At 59.0% G+C, this 23,346-nt stretch overlaps 1 protein-coding gene across 2 annotated transcripts; it reads right to left on the reverse strand.

Moving 5' to 3' along the window:
* Nucleotides 1-1,319: 1,319 nt before the first annotated feature.
* On the reverse strand, nt 1,320-23,242 carry USP10 (ubiquitin specific peptidase 10). Of its 2 annotated transcripts, none has more exons than XM_076052109.1 (16): nt 23,006-23,242; nt 19,628-19,696; nt 18,810-18,861; nt 16,887-17,468; nt 16,631-16,735; nt 14,388-16,292; nt 13,647-13,738; nt 11,746-11,855; nt 10,735-10,790; nt 9,796-9,917; nt 9,545-9,638; nt 8,918-9,206; nt 8,344-8,509; nt 6,687-6,831; nt 4,506-4,571; nt 1,320-4,091 (listed from the first exon to the last, which is right to left on the reverse strand). In XM_076052109.1, the coding sequence occupies exons 1-16, from the start codon at nt 23,021-23,023 to the stop codon at nt 3,904-3,906; spliced, it is 4,059 nt and encodes a 1,352-aa protein (XP_075908224.1). In that variant the 5' UTR covers nt 23,024-23,242; the 3' UTR covers nt 1,320-3,903. The 2 variants fall into 2 exon arrangements, with proteins under 2 accessions (XP_075908224.1, XP_032830745.2); XM_032974854.2 differs by having other exon boundaries at nt 9,796-9,899; nt 23,006-23,241.
* Between the last annotated feature and the right edge of the window lie 104 nt (nt 23,243-23,346).

Raw genomic sequence — 23,346 nt, forward strand, 5'->3', positions numbered from 1 at the left:
TGGGGCCAGGGGCGCGTGGGGCCAGGGGCGCGTGGGGCCAGGGGCGCGTGGGGCCAGGGGCGCGTGGGGCCAGGGGCGCGTGGGGCCAGGGGCGCGTGGGGCCAGGGGCGCGTGGGGCCAGGGGCGCGTGGGGCCAGGGGCGCGTGGGGCCAGGGGCGCGTGGGGCCAGGGGCGCGTGGGGCCAGGGGCGCGTGGGGCCAGGGGCGCGTGGGGCCAGGGGCGCGTGGGGCCAGGGGCGCGTGGGGCCAGGGGCGCGTGGGGCCAGGGGCGCGTGGGGCCAGGGGCGCGTGGGGCCAGGGGCGCGTGGGGCCAGGGGCGCGTGGGGCCAGGGGCGCGTGGGGCCAGGGGCGCGTGGGGCCAGGGGCGCGTGGGGCCAGGGGCGCTCTCCCCGTGAAGCCAACCGACGACGCGTCTCCCCGTGCACTCAACCTCCCCATTCCCTCTCACTGCCCACCGCTCTCTCTCTGTGCTGAACACCACCACGTGAAATAATAGGGGTTTTTCCCCTTTTTTCCGGCAACAAAACTGAAACCTTTTTACAAGGATTCATGTTACTGCATTAACCACAATACCTGCAGTCAAAATGCAAACAAAAAACATACTATGATAATATATATTGTCCTTGAAACTGATTGGTCCACACCACGTGGCTTTTCTTTCGTGTTGTGCGCGGTGCATTTAGCACCACAGCGTGGATTTATATCGTTTGTTTTCATCTGTGTTGCTGGTGACTTTGTTTGTTTCGTATCGGAATCGCCTCCAATGCAGCAACAGCTGCTGGCGGCAATAAAAGATGTTTAAAAGTCAAGTCTCTCTCTCCGCTGTCCCTCCCAGTCTCCCCCTCTTTCCCTTCTGCCCCTCGTGCCTTTTTTCCTTTTGCCTTATTACTCTGCCTTCCACGTTGTCTCTCTCTCTTTCTCACCCTCCACCTCTGCACCCACCCCCATCGCTCTCTTCCCATGCCCTCTCGACTCTCGCCTTTCTCATCTCCGTTCCCTCTCCATCGCGTTCTGTCCCCCATTTCCACGTCCTGTCCCCTCTTCTCGACCACTCCCGTCTCTGTCACCCGGTGCCTCTCTCTTCCCATGTAAAACAAAAATTCATTAAGCGCCCTTAAGCAGTCGTTCTCGGGGCGCTGTGCCGATGAAAGGGTGGAAAATAGTTTTAACATCAACCAAGCGAGAGAAAGCCATTTTAAACAGATAACGTTTTCAGTTGGACACTCTCTCCTCCGCATGTGCTCTCCTTACCCGTGCCATCTCTGTTCACACACCCCCACCTCTACCCCGGTACCCAACATCGTCAGAGCCACACCTGGGGCTGGCAGATCGCTTTATTAGGCAACTCAATGGCGGAGGGGAGGGGGGGCAACGCACAAACCAGGCCAAGCCTTCAAGGTGTCATTAAAAAATAAAACCCACACCTTACAGTATTTCATTCGGTGAGCAAATCCAACAACGCAACCAAAAGAACGCGTGCCAATTATCAACACCACTCCCCGTTCCCACTCCCCCAACCTGTGACGACGCGATGGGAGTTAAACCCCCCCCCCCCAGCCCCCCACCGGCGGACCGAAAAGGGACCCACGATTGTGGGATCCCAGAGGTGGTGGAGGGGGGGGGGAGGTGAAGCGAGGCGTGCGTCATGCGCACGCCTCGCTTCACCCTCACTCATCAGTCTCCCGTCGTCAACTCACGCTCCCGTTGTGTGCGTGTGTGCGCGAGTGTGCGCGAGTGTGCGCGCGTGTGAGCGAGTGTGAGCGGCGAGTGTGAGCGGCGAGTGTGCGCGCCGCGTGTGTACGCTAGGACGCCGCTGCGCCCCGACCGCACTCAAGCGCAGCTAAAAGAAATGAACACAAACAAGCAGAACGCAATTAGGGAGGGAGGGGAGGGGAAGCAACAACAACAAAATCCCCCACGCAAACACACCCCCCCCCAGCCCCCTCCCCCCCCCCCCGACAATAAACTACGGCTGGAGCCCGTGCCGCGCGTATCGCTCCGTACCACGCGTGTCGACTGCGACAGCGCCCCCCGGCTATGATTCCCAGAGGCAGCACCTCCCCAAGGGGGGGGGGGGGGGGCATGCGGCTCCTCCCCCCCAAACGCAGCCCCCCCGGCACCCACCACCCACGCCCCCAGCTTCTCAGACTCGATCGAGTCCGCGCGGCCGACGTACGGATTCGTGCACGTCGGGAGAAAATAGAGGCGAGGGGGGTGCCCCCGTTGGGTGCACCCCGTGTGTGTACTACCACGTGTGTGTGTACCACCACCACGTGTGTGTACCACCCCGTGTGTGTGTACCACCCCGTGTGTGTGTACCACCCCGTGTGTGTGTACCACCACCCCGTGTGTGTACTACCACGTGTGTGTGTACCACCACCACGTGTGTGTACTACCACGTGTGTGTGTACCACCACCACGTGTGTGTACCACCCCGTGTGTGTACCACCACCACGTGTGTGTTTACCACCCCGTGTGTGTGTGTACCACCCCGTGTGTGTGTGTACCACCACCACGTGTGTGTACCACCACCACGTGTTTGTGTACTACCCCGTGTGTGTGTACCACCACGTGTGTGTGTACCACCCCGTGTGTGTGTACCACCCCGTGTGTGTACCACCACGTGTGTACCACCCCGTGTGTGTGTGTACCACCACCAGGTGTGTGTACCACCACGTGTTTGTGTACTACCCCGTGTGTGTGTACCACCACGTGTGTGTGTACCACCCCGTGTGTGTACCACCACGTGTTTGTGTGTGTACCACCCCGTGTGTGTGTACCACCACGTGTGTGTACCACCCCCGTGTGTGTATCACTCCTTGTGTGTATGTGTACCACCACGTGTGTGTGTACCACCACGTGTGTGTGTATGTGTACCACCACGTGTGTGTACCACCCCGTTGATATCACGTGGGCTGCGGGGGGGGCCCTGGTGGGTCTTGTGATCTCTCTGGGGCCCCCACTTGTCCTGTGAGCTCCATGGGCCCCCCCCCCAGGTGTCCTGTGAGCTCAAGTGTCTCGTGAGCTCTTGGGGGGGCCCCCAGGTGTCCTGTGAGCTCAAGTGTCTCGTGAGCTCTTGGGGGGGCCCCCAGGTGTCCTGTGAGCTCAAGTGTCTTGTGAGCTCTTGGGGGGGCTCCCCAGGTGTCCTGTGAGCTCTTTGGTGGGGGGGGGGGGGGGCACCAGATTGACACCTTGCCACATTCTGCCGCTGAACTCCATTGGGCGTACGAGACAAATGGACTTGAAGTCACGATACTTGTTATTTTTTTGAAAATATTATTTTTCAAAGGTTATTTTTCCGACGATTCATTCGAAAGGTCTCTCGCGCACAGGAGAGGCGGGCGAGGATGGGCGAGGCGGTCTAGGCGGTCTAGGCGGGCGAGGCGGTCTAGGCGGGCGAGGCGGGCGAGGCGTGCTTGCGGCGTGCGTGCGCGCCCACGAAGCTCTGGCAGCATGGGGGAGTCCTCCTCCACCGCCCCCCTTATGTGGAACGTCGTCCGACATCCGACGATCTTCCGCGAGCCTCGACACCGGCAGCACCTCGACCGGCAGCACCGCGACCGGCACGCGGGGGGGGGGGGGGGGGTGGTGAGAAGTCACGTGGCTCAGAGATTTCTGTTTGACAAGCGGACTGCCGACGAGTGGGGAGGAAGGGCTGGAGAAGCGGGCAGCGGAGGAGGCGAGCGAGCGGACTCGTCCGCCCGTCGTCCGAGCGACGCGCGCGCTCCTGTCCCCGCGATCGTCACCATCGTCACCATCGTCACCGCCACCGCCGTCGTCACCAACGTCCGGCTTCGGGCGCGGAGGCAGCTGGCGCCGGTGTAGGTGAGGTAGGATGGGGGGCGGGGGGGGGGGGGTGGCAGCGGGCGCCCCCCGCTACCACGTCGGGGCTCGTCCCCCCCTCTCACTGCACGTCTGCGCGGCGGTAGTAGAGCAAGTAGGCGGTGCGGGGCAGCACGGGCTTGAGCACTGCGGAGAGCGCGGTGGGGCGCACGCCCTGGTCGTCGTAGTGCAGCCACAGGCCCAGGCCGGCGTGCTGCACGTCCGTAGTGTAGTGGCCGCCCGCCGCCGTGCCGCCGTGGTGACACGTCACTGCGCGGGGGCGACGCCGCAGCGTCAGCGCAACAAAGCGGCGCGTTAGTCACAACGCAGTGATGCGTCAACACAACGCGCCTCGTCAACACAACGTGGCGCGTCAGCACAACAATGCGTCAACGCGTCAACGCGTCAACACAACGTGAGCCGTCGACATAACGTAGCGATGCATCAACACGACGTGAGCCGTCGACGTAACGCAACGAATCGACGCGTCTGCACGACACTCGCAGACACCCAGACTCGCAGATACAGCCACAGATATGGACACACTCACAGATGCAGCAAACCTCAGATACAGCAAGCCTCAGATACAGCCACACTCACAGATACGGATACACTAACAGACAACCACGCTCACAGACGGCCATATTCACAGACAGCCAGACGAGGTGGACAGCCAACACTCACCGGCAAACAGACGGTAGCTCCTCTGGCCCTTGGAAAGCTTCACCTTGGCAATTGGGGAGAGCAGGTCTGAGAGGCATCACACAGACACCAGCAGCGGAACAATCAGCGTGGCACACATCAACAATAACAATACTTTACATTTGTGAGGGGCATTTCGCCAGCAGATCCAATGCGCCAACGTGTACGCAAAGCCAGGAAATAAACAGAATGGCCAGAACTAGGAGGGGCTTAATGGCCAGGTTAAAGAGGCGAGTTTTCAAGACGGCACTCAAATAGCTCCAATGACTCTGATCGTCTTAGTAGCAAAGCCTTCTCACCTCTGGAAATGAGCCTCGACCTGGGTGGCTGCACGCATAACAACGCGTAAGCGTGCACCCATCTGACCGGGTGTCTGTACCCCGTCTGTGTCTGCCTGGCTGAGTGATAGTCTGTCTGCCTGGCTGAGTGACAGTCTGTCTGCCTGACTGAGTGAGAGTCTAACTGCCTGGCTGAGTGACAGTCTGTCTGCCTGGCTGAGTGAGTGAGAGTCTGTCTGCATGGCTGAGTGACAGTCTAACTGCCTGGCTGAGTGAGAGTCTGTCTGCCTGGCTGAGTGAGAGTCTGTCTGCCTGGCTGAGTGAGAGTCTGTCTGCCTGGCTGAGTGACAGTCTGTCTGCCTGGCTGAGTGACAGTCTGTCTGCCTGGCTGAGTGACAGTCTGTCTGCCTGGCTGAGTGACAGTCTGTCTGCCTGGCTGAGTGACAGTCTGTCTGCCTGGCTGAGTGAGAGTCTGTCTGCCTGGCTGAGTGAGAGTCTGTCTGCCTGGCTGAGTGATAGTCTGTCTGCCTGGCTGAGTGAGAGTCTGTCTGCCTGGCTGAGTGACAGTCTGTCTGCCTGACTGAGTGAGAGTCTAACTGCCTGGCTGAGTGACAGTTTGTCTGCCTGGCTGAGTGAGTGAGAGTCTGTCTGCATGGCTGAGTGACAGTCTAACTGCCTGGCTGAGTGAGTCTGTCTGCCTGGCTGAGTGAGAGTCTGTCTGCCTGGCTGAGTGACAGTCTGTCTGCCTGGCTGAGTGAGAGTCTGTCTGCCTGGCTGAGTGAGAGTCTGTCTGCCTGGCTGAGTGAGAGTCTGTCTGCCTGGCTGAGTGACAGTCTGTCTGCCTGACTGAGTGAGAGTCTGTCTGCCTGGCTGAGTGACAGTCTGTCTGCCTGGCTGAGTGACAGTCTGTCTGCCTGGCTGAGTGAGAGTCTGTCTGCCTGGCTGAGTGAGAGTCTGTCTGCCTGGCTGAGTGAGAGTCTGTCTGCCTGGCTGAGTGAGAGTCTGTCTGCCTGGCTGAGTGAGAGTCTGTCTGCCTGGCTGAGTGAGAGTCTAACTGCCTGGCTGAGTGACAGTCTGTCTGCCTGGCTGAGTGAGTGAGAGTCTGTCTGCATGGCTGAGTGACAGTCTAACTGCCTGGCTGAGTGAGAGTCTGTCTGCCTGGCTGAGTGAGAGTCTGTCTGCCTGGCTGAGTGACAGTCTGTCTGCCTGGCTGAGTGAGAGTGTCTGCCTGGCTGAGTGAGTGAGAGTCTGTCTGCCTGGCTGAGTGACAGTCTGTCTGCCTGGCTGAGTGACAGTCTGTCTGCCTGGCTGAGTGACAGTCTGTCTGCCTGGCTGAGTGAGAGTCTGTCTGCCTGGCTGAGTGAGAGTCTGTCTGCCTGGCTGAGTGATAGTCTGTCTGCCTGGCTGAGTGACAGTCTGTCTGCCTGACTGAGTGAGAGTCTAACTGCCTGGCTGAGTGAGAGTCTGTCTGCCTGGCTGAGTGAGAGTCTGTCTGCCTGGCTGAGTGACAGTCTGTCTGCCTGGCTGAGTGACAGTCTGTCTGCCTGGCTGAGTGAGAGTCTGTCTGCCTGGCTGAGTGAGAGTCTGTCTGCCTGGCTGAGTGAGAGTCTGTCTGCCTGGCTGAGTGAGAGTCTGTCTGCCTGGCTGAGTGAGAGTCTGTCCGCCTGGCTGAGTGACAGTCTGTCTGCCTGGCTGAGTGACAGTCTGTCTGCCTGGCTGAGTCAGAGTCTGTCTGCCTGGCTGAGTGACAGTCTGTCTGCATTGCTGAGTGACAGTCTGCCTGGCTGAGTGAGTGAGAGTCTGTCTGCCTGGCCGAGTGACAGTCTGTCTGCCTGGCTGAGTGACAGTCTGTCTGCCTGGCTGAGTGACAGTCTGTCTGCCTCACCCTTGCTGATCTCCAGCTCTAGGGGGTAGTCGATGGCCTTAAGCAGCTTTTGTGAGCCGCCGGTTTTGTCGTAGACAAAGCGCTTGAGATGCAGCACGAGGACCGGCGGCAGCTCCTCCAGCGTGATGCGACGACACACCTCCACCTGCGCACACGCGCACACAGGCACGGCGCACGTGCGTGGGAAAACGCGCGGCACGCAGTGGGACGCTGCGTACTCATGAGCTAACGATCACCCAGCGTAGACCTTAACAGACTGTTGGGGCAAGTGCCGATATGAAAGTCAGCACGACGCATGAAGGGTTGGGTGGCCAACACCACGCCCGGCCGCCTTTGCCTCCCGAGTGGCAATGTTTATACACTACACCAGGCCATAAGACGCCCGCGAAAACACACAAAATCATCATGGCGATTGTCCCAGGCTAAGTTCACTCTGGGGCCATGTGAAGGGCTTAAGGCTCACAGGCATGTCACGGGAGAGGCCCAGATGCTTTGCATTGACACACACACCAAAACACGCACGCACGCACACACCAGTCCATCGCACGCAAGCACAGAGTGGCCCACAGCACAGGGAAGGCAGCACAGGTGTACGTGGTGAGAGACAGCGCAGGCGGTGAGGGCAAGGGCAGAACTGGGGTGGGTAGGGAGGAAGGGAAGGGGGGTGGGTCTCCATTCCGCCGGGGTCAGGGGTTTTTTAAAAAACTTTTTCAACTATTTTTTGTTTTACCAGGCAAGGCTCACTGAGCTATGTAGCTTTTTTTCAGAAGCGACCCGGCCACAAATGAGAGCTGAATGAAGCGGCTTATCAATCACGTGGAATTGTTTAGCAGCCAAATAGTCTAGACGAGTGACAATGATTCTAAATGTGGAGGGAAAAACCGGAGGAACCCGGAGAAAAATCCACACGACCACGGGGAAACAAGCAAACTTCAAATATACAGCAGCAGGCGTCAGCGTAGGGATCGAACCCACGACCTCCTACATACCAGGCGAGGTGGTTAACATCTCGACACCCTTTAACAGGGACACGAGGGGCCCCGGCCCGGCCTCTCGGCCGTGATGGGCCCTCCCCGCCCGAGCCACGGCAGCGGCATTCTCCACACCGAGCGCGTGCCGACAACACCGCCGAGAGGGAACCTCGCCAGGGCCCCTCGCTTGGGGGGCCCACACTTGGCGCGGCTCGGTTCACACGCGAGCTTCAGTAAACACGGCCGCTCAGCCACGCAGCCTCCGACGCCGCGGAACGCAAGTCAAGTGCGCCGGGCGGTGGAAAGGAGGCAGCGGTGGGTGGGTGGGGGGGGTGGGGTGGGTGGGGTGCGCCGTCAAGATCGCACACGGACGCCAGGGTGAACCTCCGCTCGGTGAACAGACCGCGCGCAACCGACCAAGCGGCCCGAGTTCCATTGCCCGCTCACGGCCAACGCCACTGACGATTATTCTGAACCGGTCCTGGGCCTCCCCTAGGTCGACTCAGCTTCAAATGAGTACCTGGTGCGGTGTGTAGTAAACATCGCCACTGGGGAGACAGAGGCGGCCGGGTGCGGTGTTGGCCACCGAGCCCCTCGTTCGCTCGCTGTGACAGCACATGCCCCCAACGGTGCGTTACTGGCTACGTCACGGAGGGAAGGGAGGGAGAGTTTTTGTCTGTGGTTACCTCCTGACGGTTCTTGGTGGTGTACCCCTGCACGGCCTCGCGTGCCACCAACCCCTCGAGCGCGTCGCGAAGTGTCCACACGCGCTCCGCGCTCACGTCCAGCGGCAGCGTGAAGAACGGCTGCAGCGTCGCCGACTCCTTCACCCCCGCCTGGTACACGGCCGACCTGCGCGCACGCACGCACGCACGCACACACGCACGCACACACGCAAAGACCCCCACAGTGTAGCCTTTAATAGACTGTTGGGCTCAAGTGCTGTTGGCGGACAACGTTGTTGGTCGTTAGCGGGGAATCGAACTTTGTTCGCCCGGTTCATAGCACGGTTGTGTGAACAACATTACGCAAAACACACACACACACTCGCACGCACACACACACACACACCGAGGCATGCACGCAAGGCTGACATCGCGGCACCGCGGAAAGCGGTCGTCGCGTTTACCCAGAAAACCGCCCCAACGTCACGTGACACGCACGGGCCGGCACAACGACCCAGCGCAGTCGGACGGGAAAGAGGAGCTCGGCTGAGAGGTGGTGGTGGTGGTGAGGTGGAGGGAAGGGCGAGGGACCCACCTGATGCATCCACCGAAGATGTCGGTGATGGGCGAGCGCACGAACTCGGCGGAGCGCGTGATGGCCGAGCGGTTCCGCGGCCCAACCTGCTCCCACTCCTCTTCCTCCTCCTCCTCCTCGCCACCCTTCTCGTTGTTGGCACGCTGGCCATGACCATCGCTGTCCTCCAGCTGCAACCCTCTGCCATTACCATGGGCACCACGGGGCCCACCGGACCCGGCCTCCGCATCCCCCTCGGGCCAGCCGTCAGAGCTGGCCCCATCGGAGGCCACGCCATTTGTCGCAGCTCCTAGCAGAGGAAGGTGAAGCGCCGCATGTCAGCTTGTCAAGAGGAGGTGCCCCGGTGTCTGTGTGTGTGTGTACGACTCCCTGTGTACGTCGATTGTATTGAGGGACTGTGTGTTGTTGTCTAGGTGTGGTCTGGGACTGTTTTTGCTGTTAATTCGCTGCCTAGCAGTTTTGATGACCGTGCGTATGTGTGTCTACGTGTCCTCGTATCTAGCTGTGTGTTTGTCCAAGTGTCAGTGCAACCCGGTGTCAGTGTCCATTTGTCCTGGTGTATCCTGGTGTCCCGAGCACATCTGCGCATCCGCGTGTCCGTGTGACCCCGGCGCGTCTGATGCTCACCGTCGGCGCTGTCCAGCCGGCGCAGCGACAGCATCTCGTCGTGCAGCCCGTTAATCACAAAGCCCAGAAACTCCTCCGCATCCTCCTGCCGGCCCTGTGGGGGACGGGGTACAGGTCACGCGCTCATCAGCACCTGATGAGCGAGCCATCGGCACCAGGCTAAAGCGCACACGCAAAACACGCGCACGCACAAAACGCAAGCGCCTGGACGTGCACGCACGCATCGCAGACGTCACACGCACGCGTCACACCTTGTCGCACAAGCTGGACTTGACGATTGACAGCAGCTTGTAGATGAAGGCCGGCTCGAAGGGCGACCCCACGCGAAGGTCTTTGCTCTTCTCCGGGGGTCCAGCTGAAGAAGGGAGGGGAGCTCAGAGTGGCGAGTCGGCGAATCACAACTGGCAGCTGCGGCTGTTGACGCTTTGCCCTTCCGATGACGCACGTGCACGCGTACGTCATCGGGGTAAAATATTTATAGACGTTCACACAACGCCGTGCGGGAGGCCGTGTGGGCGAGTTTGGCATCGGCTATCGCAGGGTGCGGTCGTGTCGGCCGTAGTTCTCCGCGGCGCTACGCCTCTCCCAAGTAAAATTAACGCCGAGCCGATGGCGCTCTCCGAGATTCAGCGGCGAGCGGGACGCCACCCTGCAACTTAAGAGACATCTCGGAAATGTGAAAGGGGTGAAGTGTCGGCGATCTGTTCGTTAACGCTTGGGTGGAGGAGGGCGGCGATCCGACCCAAGAGTCAAATTAGGAAGGAAGAATCATGAGGGTCGTTGTGGGGAACACCCTTCAACGGGCTGTAGAGGGCGCCAAAGATGAATCGATTCTGTAAACGATCCGTCAAAAACGTGGTCATCGACTGACAACCCGAGTGCAACCGAGTGGGCGTGAGCAACCGGGCAGGGCCACGTTGCTCGACTCGACATCCGTGCAAAACAGCTTCACAGCTCACCGGATTTGTCGGGGACAAATAAAGATTCCGACTCTGAACAAATCCCCCAACAGGCAAACGATACCCATCTGTGAAACACAGCGCCTCCGTGCGAGCCTCGCACTCGAAGAATGGCGCGAATGCCAGGCGCACGAAGCTAGCAGCGCGCCACGCCACCGCGTGTGGCGTGGCGCCACGCAGATTGTGTCGGTGGCGCCACCCGCTGGTGATGTTTGACGCCACGCCACTCACCGGTCTTGGGTTTGGATGGTGGCAGCATAGATCCGTACTCCTTCATGAGCCGGATACTGGAAACACACGCGCGCACACACACACACACGAGCCGTTACATTCGCGCAAGCACACACACACACACGTGCACACACACACGTGCACACACACGCGCACACACACGCGCACACACACGTGCACACACACACACACGTGTGCGTGCGTGCGTGCGCGTGGGGAATTCTCAGTCTACTTCGCTATCACTCCCCGCATACAAAGATCCTCCACCGTATAGCCTTAACATACTGTTGGGGCAAGTGCTGTTAGCGAGCACCTATGAAAGCCTGCAGGGTACACGAGGGCATGGGTGGCCAGCACCGCCTTTGTCTCCCCAGTAGCGATGTTTACACACCGCACCAGGTACTAATTTTGAGGCTGAGTCTACCTAGGGGAGGCCCAAGACTGGCTCAGAATAACCGTCACTGTGGCGTTTGGCCGTGAGTGGGAATCGAACTCCTCGGGTCGCCGGGTTCGTCGCGCAGCACGCTGACCGCTGCGCCACCGCTCCCCACACTCGCAAACGTGCATGTGTACCCGCATGTTTGTTACCCATGGCAAGATGTGGTTACGTGGCACCCCACCCCCATTCCCCTCTCACCACCGCAGAGACGAAGATTCCCCCCTGACAACCGTTAGCACTTTCAAGTGCTATGAGCGAACCTCTATGAAGGCCGGCATGACACGCTAGGGGGGTGGGTGGCCAACATTATGCCCCAGTGCTTGGGGGTTTTTTTTTTTTTTCACACACACCAGGTACTCGCATCGGGGGGCCGAGTCGACCTGGGGAAGCCCCACGACCGGTTCGTATATTAGTCGCCGATGTTGGCCGTGAGCGGGAATGGAACCCGGTTGTCGCCAGGTTCCACCGCGCGGCTCGCTGACCTTCCCAGATCCCACTCGCACCCGCCCCCCCCCCCCACAACCGCCCCCCCCTCCGCGTCCCACCCCCCACGCTTCTCTGCGCACACTCACAACGCGTCGAGCATGGGCGTGGCGCTGACGGGGCGCTCGCCGTCGCCATACAGGGGCAGCGCGCGCAGCAGGTGGTAGAGCGGCACGCAAGCAACAAGCACCTGAAGGGTCTGCGCGCGCGCGGTTAAGGCCACAACCAAAGACAAAGAAGAATCCCAGCACTACGCCCGGCCACCTTTGTCTCCCCAGTGGTGATGCTCACACCCCCGCACCAGGTACGCAATTGTTTCTTCTCACACAGCTTAAAAGGTCGTGAGCTGAGCGTGGCTTTTTTCACTGCAGCGCTGTCCTCCAGACAGTCTCGTCCCTTCACCTGATGAAGGCCGCTTGTGTCGTGGCCGAAACGTCGTGATTTTTTGTTATTTTATTTTTTTACCTACGTGACTTTACCCAAAAGAACCAGAGAGCATGGATCCTTGCAGTCACGAAAGCTTCAAATCTAGAATTGCTCAATTTAGGTTGAGTCGACCTAGGGCAGGCTTGTTAACGGGTAAAATAATCGTCACTTGTGGTAACCGTGAGAGGGAATTGACCTCGGGTCGCCGGGTTCGTAGCGCAGCGCGCTAACCGTTACAATACCGCTCCCTACACACACTAATGCACACGCAAGCAACAACCGCCATTCGCCACTAGGTGGCGGTGACGTCACCACGACGCTTGTGCCAGGCTATGCGCACCTTGAGGCCACGTGAAATGTCGAACGCCCGCTGGCAGGTCACAGGGCAGACCCAGCAGGTGCCACGAGTCAACTGACTGAGATGACTGAGATGACTGGCTGATGCACCACCTGTGCCCCCTACTGTTCCAACTTGCTGTGCTTAAGCCACTCGGAGCTCCACTCGTTGTGAGCGTCGCTCCTGTGCCCTCCGTTGTTGATGGAGGGAGACTGCCTCCAACTGCCCAGCAGCGTCCTTCACGAGCCTCCTCCACAGAGGCCGATCTTGACACCGCTGGTACCAGTCATCGCCTAGTCCACCCAGCTCCACATCCTCCTGTACCACGTCACTCAGTCTGTTCTCTAGCCCGTGCCGCGCTCGTTTAGCCCCCTCTATCCGGCCGAACAAAAGCTGTTTAGGCATGCGGTGACTGGGCATGTGGGCTACATGACCCAGCCAACGCAGCCTTGCCTGCCGGAGGAGCTCACCGATGGGACTTTGCCCAGATCTTTCGAGGATTTGTGAGCTCCTCACACAATCCGGCCTGGTTAAACCCAGGATGGATCTTAGGGAGGCCAGTCTAAATGTTTCCAATCTGCGAAGATGTTCCATTAAGGGGGTCCACGTTTCGCAAGCGTAGAGAAGGGATGGAATGACCGTGGCCGAGAAGACCTGAAGCTTAGTGCGGAGCGACAGACCAGGTAGCTTCCACACAGCGTTACGCAACTGATGAAAAGATATTGCCGCTCGACTGATTCGGAGACCTCTGCTGTTAAACTGGAGCCGGTCATAAGCACACTGCCCACTCTCCACAACTGCCCCATCACCGATTGGGAGTTGTGTGGGTGGGTTGCCCGATGGTACAAAATACCCAGGCAGGAGCTTCGTTTTGGTTGGGCTGATGGTAAGGCCCCACCTCTTAGTGGCACGCTCCAGTCTCAGCAGCAGCGCCTCCAACTCCTCCTCTGAGTGAGCGGAAATTACCAGATCATCGGCATACATAACGTGGTTGACCAATAGGGAGCCATCCCTTGACCGCACCCGGGCATCGATCAGCCTCCCATTGTATCTGTACCATTGTATATTATGCACACACGCAAATGTCTCTCCCCAGTGGCGATGTTTTCACATCGCGTCGGGTACACGGGGGAGGTGCCGTGCCAGCCTTCATGTGCGGCTGTCCGTATCCCTGTCCAGTCTATGTTTGTCTGCTGTTGTGGCTGGGTTTGGCGTTGCCAAGGATACGGAGTTGATGTAGCACCAGTTGCCCCGGTTGATCAGCCCGCGTGGTTGCACGGAGACCGGCTTGTAGGACAACGGCGTCAATGACAGGAGCTCTGAACACACACGCGCACACAAATACACAAAAAACAAAGATGCCCCGTGTAGCCTTCAACAAAAACAGATTGTCGTGGCAAAAGTGCTGTTAGTGAGCGTGTATGCAACAACGACAACTGCCATTCGCCACTATGTGGCGGTGACGTACGGCGCTTGTGCCAGGCTCTGTGCACTTTGAGGCCACGTGAAGTGTCGAAAACTCACTGGCAGCAGGTCATGGGACAGACGCGAGTGCTATGTGCGCACACACACACACACACGCAACCACCCACAAGATTCTCCGGAAAGCCCTGTACACCTTTTCCACGGGCACATCTGAGCCGGGAGCGGAGGGACAGTGGCGGGGGAGGCATTCATGAAATTTGCACCATCATACCAACTGCGGCGCTGCAATATCAAAACTAAACTATTTTTACTTTTCAGAAGCGACCTGGCCACATATGATAACTCAACGAAGTAGCTTATCACGTTTTGGCAATTTATAGCAGCCAAATAAATACTCTCAATTCACGTTGATTCTAAATGTGGAGGGGGAAAAAAAAAACGGAGGACCCGTAGAAAAATCCACAATAGAACCAGTGACCTCTGGATCACAAGGGGGGGTCCCCCCCCCCCACCCCCACAATCTGCAGCGGCAAGGAGCCTCACCGGCTATCCTGGTGGCACAGGGGTCCTCGGCCACCGACACGGGCCCAGCTTTGTGCGCCGGCGCTGTCTGCGGAACCGGCGCCTCCTGCGACCCCGGGCTCCTTTCCCCCCCCGCCTTGCAGTCCCCGGCGGGCAGGTCGACGCGAACAGTGGTGCCGGCCCCCGGTGACGGCGCGGCGGGCTTGCTGGCACTGAAGAGGCTGGCCCAGGTCTTGACGCCGGGGAGTGCCGGCGGCTGTGGCCTGGCGTCGTGAGCAGCTGCGTCGCCTGCAGCAGCAGATTTCCCCGCGACAGCAGCAGCAGCAACAGCCGGTGCCTCTCTGCTTTCAGCACCAGCTGATGGCTCTCTCCCCGCAGCAGTAACGGCTGCTGCTGGCGCCGGTCTCCCTGCAGGAATAGCAGGCGCTTCTCTCCCCACCGCGCCAGCTTGAGCATCTTTCGCTGGAGCAACGGCCGCTGGAGCATCCCTCCCTACGGCAGATGCCTCGATGGGGCAGGACGAACCGTGAGCAAGGGTCGGCGTTTGCGGCCGTGGGTCCAGAAAGGCCGCGGCCGGCATCGACGTCGCCGGGCGACCGCCTCGCCCGGCGGTAGCGGCGGCGCTGCCGGCCGGCGCCACCGCCGCGTTCGTGTTCACGCCGGGCCTCGCCGGTGCCGTCTCCACGCCGTTCAGCTGCGCGGAACCTTTCCGGGCTTCGCCGCAGCGCGGGGCGGTGGGCGCCACCGCCGCCACCGGGGCCACCGGGGCCACCGGGGCCACCTGCTCCTCGCGTGACCGAGCCGGTGCCGACGCGCTGCCGGTAACGGCGCTCGCGCGCCGCTGGCGATCGGCGACAGCCGGAGGCAGCGTCACGACCTCGGACAGCGCTGGCATGGCGGGGCCGAAAGAGATCGGGGCGATGGTGGCCATCGGCCTGGGTTGCTTGGCGGCGTCGCCGGGCGCCGAGGACGAGCGCAGGTCCCCGACGGGCGGCGCCATCGGCGCCACCGCGGCGCCGTCCCGTAGCAGCGCCGCCCTGGGCACGGTGCACGCGTTGGTGAACACGACGGGCGGGCTCTCTCGCTGGCGCCCGCTCACGTCCGCAAAGTTGGTGTCGCCGCCGAACTTGAAGCTGCCGCCGGTGCGGATGGCGCTGACGGGGAGCTGGTGAGCACCTCGTGTGGCCAGCATGATCAAGCTGCTGCTGCTGCTGCTGCCGGTGGTGCTGTTCCCCACCTGCTGCGACTGCTGCGTTGGCTGCGGCTGTTGCTTTGGTTGCGGCTGCTGCGGCTTCTGCTGCGGGCACACCGTCGGTTGCGGCGGCTGTGCGGCAGGCGCCTGGAGCACCGGCGCCACCAGCTGCACAGCCGCCTGCGGCGCGACGGACATCACGACCGGCGGCATGCGCTGGGGGAGCACCAGCAGGGGCACTGTCATGGGCGCCGTCGAGGCCACAACCGGCACCCCCGGAACAGCCGGCATGCCCAGCTGGTTCACCAACAGCGCCTCAACGGGCAGCCCCTGGGGGCCGTTCATCAGCATCATCATCATCACCGGCGGCTGCTGGCCCTGCGGACCGCCGATGCCCGGCAATTCGGTCGGCTGAGCGGCGCTCTGCGGCGGGGCCGGTGGGGCGGACGGCACCGGCGGGGGCACGGCGGCCGGCGGCACCGCCAGCACGGGCGCGGGCTGCTTGCAGGGCGGCGCCGGCTGCTCGGCGGGCTCGGCGGGACGGGGCGCCGGCACAGACGCCTCCGGAGGTTGCCGGGGCTGCGGCTGTGGATCCTGCGATGGGGGGACCGGCGAGGGGAGCCGGCCCTGGTGGGGGGGCGCCGCCCCCTGTGGCGGAGGCGGTGCGAAGGGGGCGTCCGGAGAGGCCTCGTCGCCGTCGTCGGCACACGACATCCCGTTCACCGCGCCGGTGCCTGTGGGTGGAGAGCGCGTGTGAATGGAGCGCGGGCCAGAGAGCGTGCTGCTCTGGTAAGCCCAGCGGCCCGAGTTCGATTCGCTCACGGCCAACACCAGTAACGATTATCTGAACCGGTCCTGTGCCTCCCCTAGGTCAGCTTAGCCTCAAATGAGTACCTGGTGAGGTGCATAAACATCGCCACTCGGGAGAAAAAGGCGGCCGGGCATGGTGGGAGTGCATCGACGTGGTGTCCCCTTCGCGCCCGATCGTTGTGTACCGCCACACGCGTTGATGCGAGCGCACAACTGTGGGTACCGGTGCGTGGCGTCGCGTGTGGCGTCGCGTGCCCCTCACCATCCTGGTAACCGTAGTAGCCGGGGGGCCGCTTCTTCTTGTTCCGCCGCTCCCGCGGGCCGCCCGAGCTGCGACTGGAACCATCGCCGTTCCCGTCCGCGGCGGCTGAGCCGTTATGGAGAGAGAAGGAAGAGAGAGAGAGAGAGAGGTTTCATGATGCCATGACGGTCAGGTACCGGTGGCGCCTTCGCTCATGTACGCGCCAGCAAGCGGGCTTGCACATACGTGCGTGTGTGCGTGCGCGCGGCCATCGCACCTTCGGCGGCGCTCATCTCGTCGCCGTTGTTGAACGCCGGCAGCGGCTGCAGCAGCACGACGGGCGCCGTGTGGGCGCTGCCAAAAAACGCGGTGGCGGAGGCCGTCGGCGCCAGCCCCACGGGCAGGGCATGGACCGGCACCAGCGGCCGCGGCACCACGACCGGCGCCGCTTCCGCGCCGGCGAGGGCCGACTGGGGCGGCACGAACAGGGGCAGCTGCAGGGCGGCGGTTGGCACCGGGTGGCCGAACGTCAGCGGGGCAGCCGGGCCCATCGACAGCGCTGCCGTGTGGACGGAGCTGTTGGGCGGCAGCGGCGCCGGGTCTCCCACCAGAGGAGCGGCGATGACGGCGGCCGCAGCGGTGGTTCGGCAACCGACCATCGGCGCCGGCGGGAACGGTGGCGGGGCCGGCTGGCGAGGGAAGGAGGTGGCGGGCTGCTCGAGCGGCAGGCAGAACTCGGGGGCTCGTGGGTTGAGCGTGCTGGGCCCCCCCACTTCGTCAGGAGGGGAGCCCTCGACCGAGTTGTCCCCACCGTTGCTGCTCGCGAGCCCCCTGGCCGGCTCGGAACAGTCGCCCCCCCCTGTGAGGACACGGCAGAAGCCAGGTTAAGGCGGTGTCACAATTCATCGTCGTGGTCGCGTGGATTTTGCTCTATCCACGACTGGACGAAGGTCTACCCCCCCCCCCGGAGCCGTCGCCACCTCTCGTGATCTCGTGATAAAATTAACAATCCACAACAACTCCTGAGAACGAGCGGATTTGATGGCTCCGTCTCTGTGCTGGGTATCTTCTAGCTACAGAGGGGAGATGCTAACTACCTCGCCTGGTTTTCAGCATGTTGTGGGTTCGATCCAGACCCTGAAGCCTGTATATATGGAGTCTGCGTGTTCTCCCCATGGTCAAGTGGATTTTTCTCCGGGTCCTCCGGTTATTCCCTCCACGTTAGAAACATGCATTTAGAGTATTTGGCTGCTATACATTTCCACGTGATGAGCCGCTTCATTGAGCTATCTATTGTGGCCAGGTCGCTTATGAAAAAAAATATATAGCTCAGTGGGCCTTACTTGGAAAAATAAAAAAAATTGTTTTGTTAGTTTAGTTTTAGTTCGACTACCACTGTCGCTCGCCTCCACCACCCACGATCATCCCTTCTAGCAACGCGCTCTTGAAATAATGCACTTCCGGAAGGCCGTGTGGCTGATGAGAGGTTCAAAAAAAATACACACTTAATTATTTTACGGGACAGACATATAAAGGTGCATTTATCCACTTATTTACTTCGTTACTTTTCTTAACAAGTCTGAACGTCATTCACTTGGCCTTCACCCAAAGCCACGAGTCACTCTTTCCGCGCCTCAACGTCACTCCAAGCGGGCGCATCTCCACGCTTCTTTACGCGCTTGTTTTATCGTCACAATTAAGGCACGTAACAATTCACCCAATTGCCAATTGTCACTTGGCAGATGCGCAACTGCGAATAAACATTCACTCTTGCCACGGGCACGTTTGGTATTTGCGCCATTTGTTACGGCGCAACACCATCACCATAAGGTGCTACACGTTTCAGACAGCTATTTGTCTGCAGTAGTTTTGTATACACGTTGAACTTCCTTCGCACCGGACGTAGCCAACCGTACTTGTCGGACGTTGCAGTAGGGAGCGATGTTGCTTTGTAATTTGCGGATACATGGGTGTTCGCTGACGATGAAGCTCATTGAATCACGTGTGTAAATATTACTTTGTTCATCCACTTAATCAAAAGCTAGCGCGCTCAACGAAACCCGACTAGCTGGACGACGAACTTTTGTCGGCTAAAGGTATTCCAGGGCATCCCTCAAACGTACGATTGGCGCCGTCAGTCATCCGTACACCACGTCAACGGCAAAAATAAACCAACGCGACACGATCTTCTTTGTCTTACCGGTACGGCCTGTCGCATCATCATCGTCCGTGTCTTCCGAGCATGGAGGAAGCTGCCCCAAACACAAAAAAAAATTAGAGGAAACTGTTAAAATCGGCATTTCATTTGCAAGCGGTGCGAGAATAAAAAAAAGTCAACAATTTCTGCAGATTATGAGAGAAAAAAATACCCCATCACAGCAGGGACAAAACAATGTCAATAACTGAGAGAACCACGGCCCACCATTGCTGGGAGTCCAACACCCCTTTTTATTCACACCGGCTCATCTCGTAAAATTAGTGTCACTTTGTGGTTGAGGTCAACAGTGATTGCCCTATGAATAGACTCCGCTCTGCCCAAGATTAGTGGCATTTCCACCTGGTGCAGGGCTGTAAATGGGAGATAAGCGCTGCATTAGTTCTCAATTCACTTCCACTGCCCCCGTTTGTTTGGCACTGCCTTCCCTCAGCAATCTCGTGCTGACGACGAACTGTCCAATGGTCAGGGCTCAAGATCGTCCTTTTTGCCTCTGCCTACGACTGCCTCTCTCTCTCTCTCTCGCTCCCTCTCAATACCTACAACCACCGTATGTAGTCACGAGTCGATGCTATGTAAATCCACGTTGCATTGTATAGACTAGCACTTGGGTGTCTCACACGTCTTGTGTGCAAAGTGCAAACAGCGGCGTTCGGCGGCAGCAGCAGCAGCACTTTATCTCCAATTCTCTGTTGAAATGCCGGAGACGTGTGGCTTAAACGAACGACTGTGTGCGTGTGTCATTGTACACACACACACGGACCGCACTTGAGAAGGTAGTGGGGGACCTCTGGGGTACTCACCTCCACGGAAATGTGCGAGTTCTGGAAGTATTGTTGCACCTCTTCATGGCTGAACTCCCCGAAAATATACTGAGGGAGAAAAAAGATACCAATTTACACATCGGCTTCACAGTCAAACAATAAATGTAAGTTTGCCCTTGCAAGGATTCAATTAGCAGTACATAAGCAATTGGGTAGCGGTCTGGGAAAAACGCTGTGGGGTTATTTGCAAATAGGCCCTCTTCACTCTGGATTGTCTCGACGTTTTAGGAGCCAGTTGTTAACAGGGCGAGTGCGTAACAGCAACACAACGTTATCCTATAGTCTTCTTCACATTGGAGTTGAAGTGGGCTCCCCCCCTGCTCCTTTATGGATGGACTGACGGAGCTCATGCGTAAAGAGTGTTACAATTCATCACCGTCATAGAACAAGGCATTGGGGGGGGGGGGGGGTTGTGGGGACCGCTGGGTCAAGGCCTCCGCAAGCCACCGTCATCTGTTATTGTTCCTTCAGAGAAACAATCCACCTGGCTCCTGAGCACGTGCTCCTGTGTCCACGGTGGACGTCGTCCTCTCGAGTGTCGTTAGTCTCAACCACTGCGTTATTTGAATAAGAGGAGGCCGGGTGAGCTGGCGTCACGGTCAAGCATTTTTACAACGAAAAAATAACCAGCCAAAATTACTTCTAATGCGTAAAGGCCACACGCGGCAGCATTTCCTCTTAGTGGCAGACTCGTTTGTAAAACACGTCTTCGTTCTAGCCTTTCGCTATGAGAACGGTGTAAACACCTCTTCGTCTTCTTCCACGTGTTTGTCCAACTCATGCGGGGTCCGCTGTCCTTGCCAACCTTCTCCACGCTGCCTTGTCCTGCGCCATCTCTCTTTCCGTTCCAATTTACTAGTCACGGTGTTTGCACCGTGCGTAGTAAATTGTTATAATAAAATATTTTGGTTAAGCCGGTGTCTGTTTTGGTGCAAGGGCCCGGCATCTCAACAGACTCCTCTCCCCACCCACGTAAAGAGCTCTTTCCTCGGCTGGAGCAATCAACAACAATAATGAAACCGCCTGAGAAGAGCAAACGTGGCAGGCAAGATTTTTGGCAATGTCACTTCTTCATATCTGTCAACACCTTATCGGTGCCTACCTTATTACAGACCAATTCAGACTTTATTGATCACCCCGTGCCCTTATAAATCTCAACGTTCATCCTACAAAGTCCCATCACAACGGGAGAAACACAAACAAATAGAGAAAAAAGTTTTTGCCCGCATTGAAATGGCTGTACGCCGTATGGACCTGAAAACTCAATTTCCTTATGCAAAAATATGGGGTAAACCGTATGGGTTGGCAGCTACGCTTGTTTATTGCGCATGACAAAAGGCGATTCGCCGCCACCGCTGCTGGTGACGCAACCCCATATTGGGCTTCAACTCAATTCAGGATGAGTCACTTCAAACCAAAAGTGCTGAGTAACCCCATGGGTTACTCAGCATTTTTTGGGCTTGCAGAGAGGTTTGCCGCGAAGTCACCTCAACAGGTATTCGGTCGCAGCCTTGGCGAAGAGAGCAGGGCTCATCAAAAACGGGAAGGGGGAGCGAATTAAGAGGGGATTGATACTAAGGGGTTAATCAGGATAGCGTGGGTGGTGCGGTGGAGCAGTGGTTCACGCACCGCACCGTCAATTCGACAAACACCAAGTTCGATTCCCGGCCACGGCTAAACATCAGCGGCGGGTGTATCTGAATTCCATCAACTGTGATTGTGTAATCCGTAATCGCCTATCCACTGCTGGGCGAAGGCCTCCCCCCATGCGGTCGCTATCCGTCGGGGTCCAGTGCTGCTGCTACCATCTCACTGCCACACGCCGGGAAAACTTTGCTCCACCGTCATGGAGGTCCATCCTCATGGGATGCCCTCTCGACTTGTGGTTGCCGCTCACTCCACATCACCGGCCTCGTCCATCAGCCGTCATCATCGTCCTCCTATCTAGCGATGATGCAACCATACCCATTCATTGATTCTCTTTGCATTTATTAGAGTTGAGAAATGCCCCTCCTGGACATGTGCGAATAAAATAAGCTTCATAGCTCGTCGCATTTCCTCAAGTATAAATAAATATTCTAATTCAGCATTTGGGCCAAATGTCTTAAAACGGCCATACAAAGTCGTGAACGCCGCAACTCTGTCGCTTATAGTCCACATGCTGACCGTGGCAAGCCAAGGAGCCCACCACCCTGTTGGATATATAAGGCTTCCCCCCTCTGTATGTACGCACGTTCACTGCATCGTACCCCGTGCGAATTGGTTTGGTCTGGCATCATTTTCACAGTCGACGCCGCCTCGCGATTCTGTATTCACTTTGCCTCTCAGACCACGTCTGCAGGCAATCACGACCATTAGCCGAGTTAGAAGGGGGGGGGGAATATATATGTGCCAAAGGCTCTTGACGAAAACCCTTGTAAAGTGAGTTGGTTTAACCGGCTGCCTTAAGACAATTCGTGTACATCACATTTAATGTAATGTTCTTTTAAAGTGCAATTTCGTCGTCTTTACTTACACCCCCATCGATTGCATCGACTGCAGATTTGTTCACGGGGAAAGTCTCGATTCGACAAATTAAAAATGCGTTTTTAATATATTGAGAGGTTTTATTTTTGTCCCTGCGTTGGCAGTGGGTGGCCCTCAAAGCAGAAACGTGGAGCCAAAAAAATCAAAAAGGCGAAACGCGTTGACCTGCGTTGCGTTATGCGTGTACCCGAGGTGGTCTCTTGCAGCAAAACGGAAGGCAAATGCCGCCTCTGCATCTGCCTCAAAAGAAACGCGATTTCACATATATACAGTACAGTATCGTTTTTGTCCGTCTGGTTGGGCCGCCACTCCCGCCACCAGCAAGCAGCCTCGTCCCATCGACCCCCCCCCCCCACCGTCTCGTCTCTCCCAACCCCCCCACGAGTGCGTGCCCCCCCTTCCACCACCACCATCACCACCACCACTTCCCCCTGGCCACGCACTCGGCCCACCGCACAAACCACCGCGCGTGGCGAGAAGCCCCCTCGACCGGGCGGCGCATCTCATAGACGGCCACGCAACAACAACCAAGCGACCCCCCCCCCTACCACCTCCATCACCACCCCGAGGGAGGTGGGGGGGAAGGGGCTTCGTCCTCGGCTTCCTCTTCCCTCGACGAGAGGAGGCAACGCGCTTGCCCGAAGCCGCCCTCTCTGCGCGTGGCCTAGTCACGCCGAGCAACCCTACGGCAGCCGGAGCCTCTCCTCCCTCCCCCTCCCCAACGCCTCGAGCCCTCACCGCCGTCGGGTGTGTGTGTGTGTGGGGAGAGGTCGTAAGCGACGCCGCGTCGCCGGCCCACGCTGTCCACGCGCGTGCGTTTTTATTTGTTACCTTGGCGCCGCTCTCCATGTCGCTACCGTGCACCTCGCTTCGTGCGCCGCCCGCCTTAGCTCCCCCACGCTTACCCCGCGGTCGCCATTGTCGAGCGGAAGAGACCCCCCCCCCACCTCACCACGCTGCCGCCGCCCCCGCCCCGCCTCGTTTCGGGTCACGTGACTCGGGGGGCGGGGGAGCGTCGCGAGAGGTGCGCGCACGCGCACATGTGTCAACATCCGGGGTTTCGCGCCCGTGTGCAGAGGGGGAAGGGGGCGGAGAGTGCGGGCGCGCATGCGTGTCAGTGCTGACATCCGGGGCTTTGTGTGGGGGGTGGGTGGGGGGAAGAGACGGGGGGA

Source organism: Petromyzon marinus, chromosome 54 (assembly GCF_048934315.1).
Source record: "Petromyzon marinus isolate PM22_M1 ecotype Great Lakes invasive population chromosome 54, UKy_Petmar_22M1.pri1.0, whole genome shotgun sequence".
Taxonomy (NCBI): domain Eukaryota; kingdom Metazoa; phylum Chordata; class Hyperoartia; order Petromyzontiformes; family Petromyzontidae; genus Petromyzon; species Petromyzon marinus.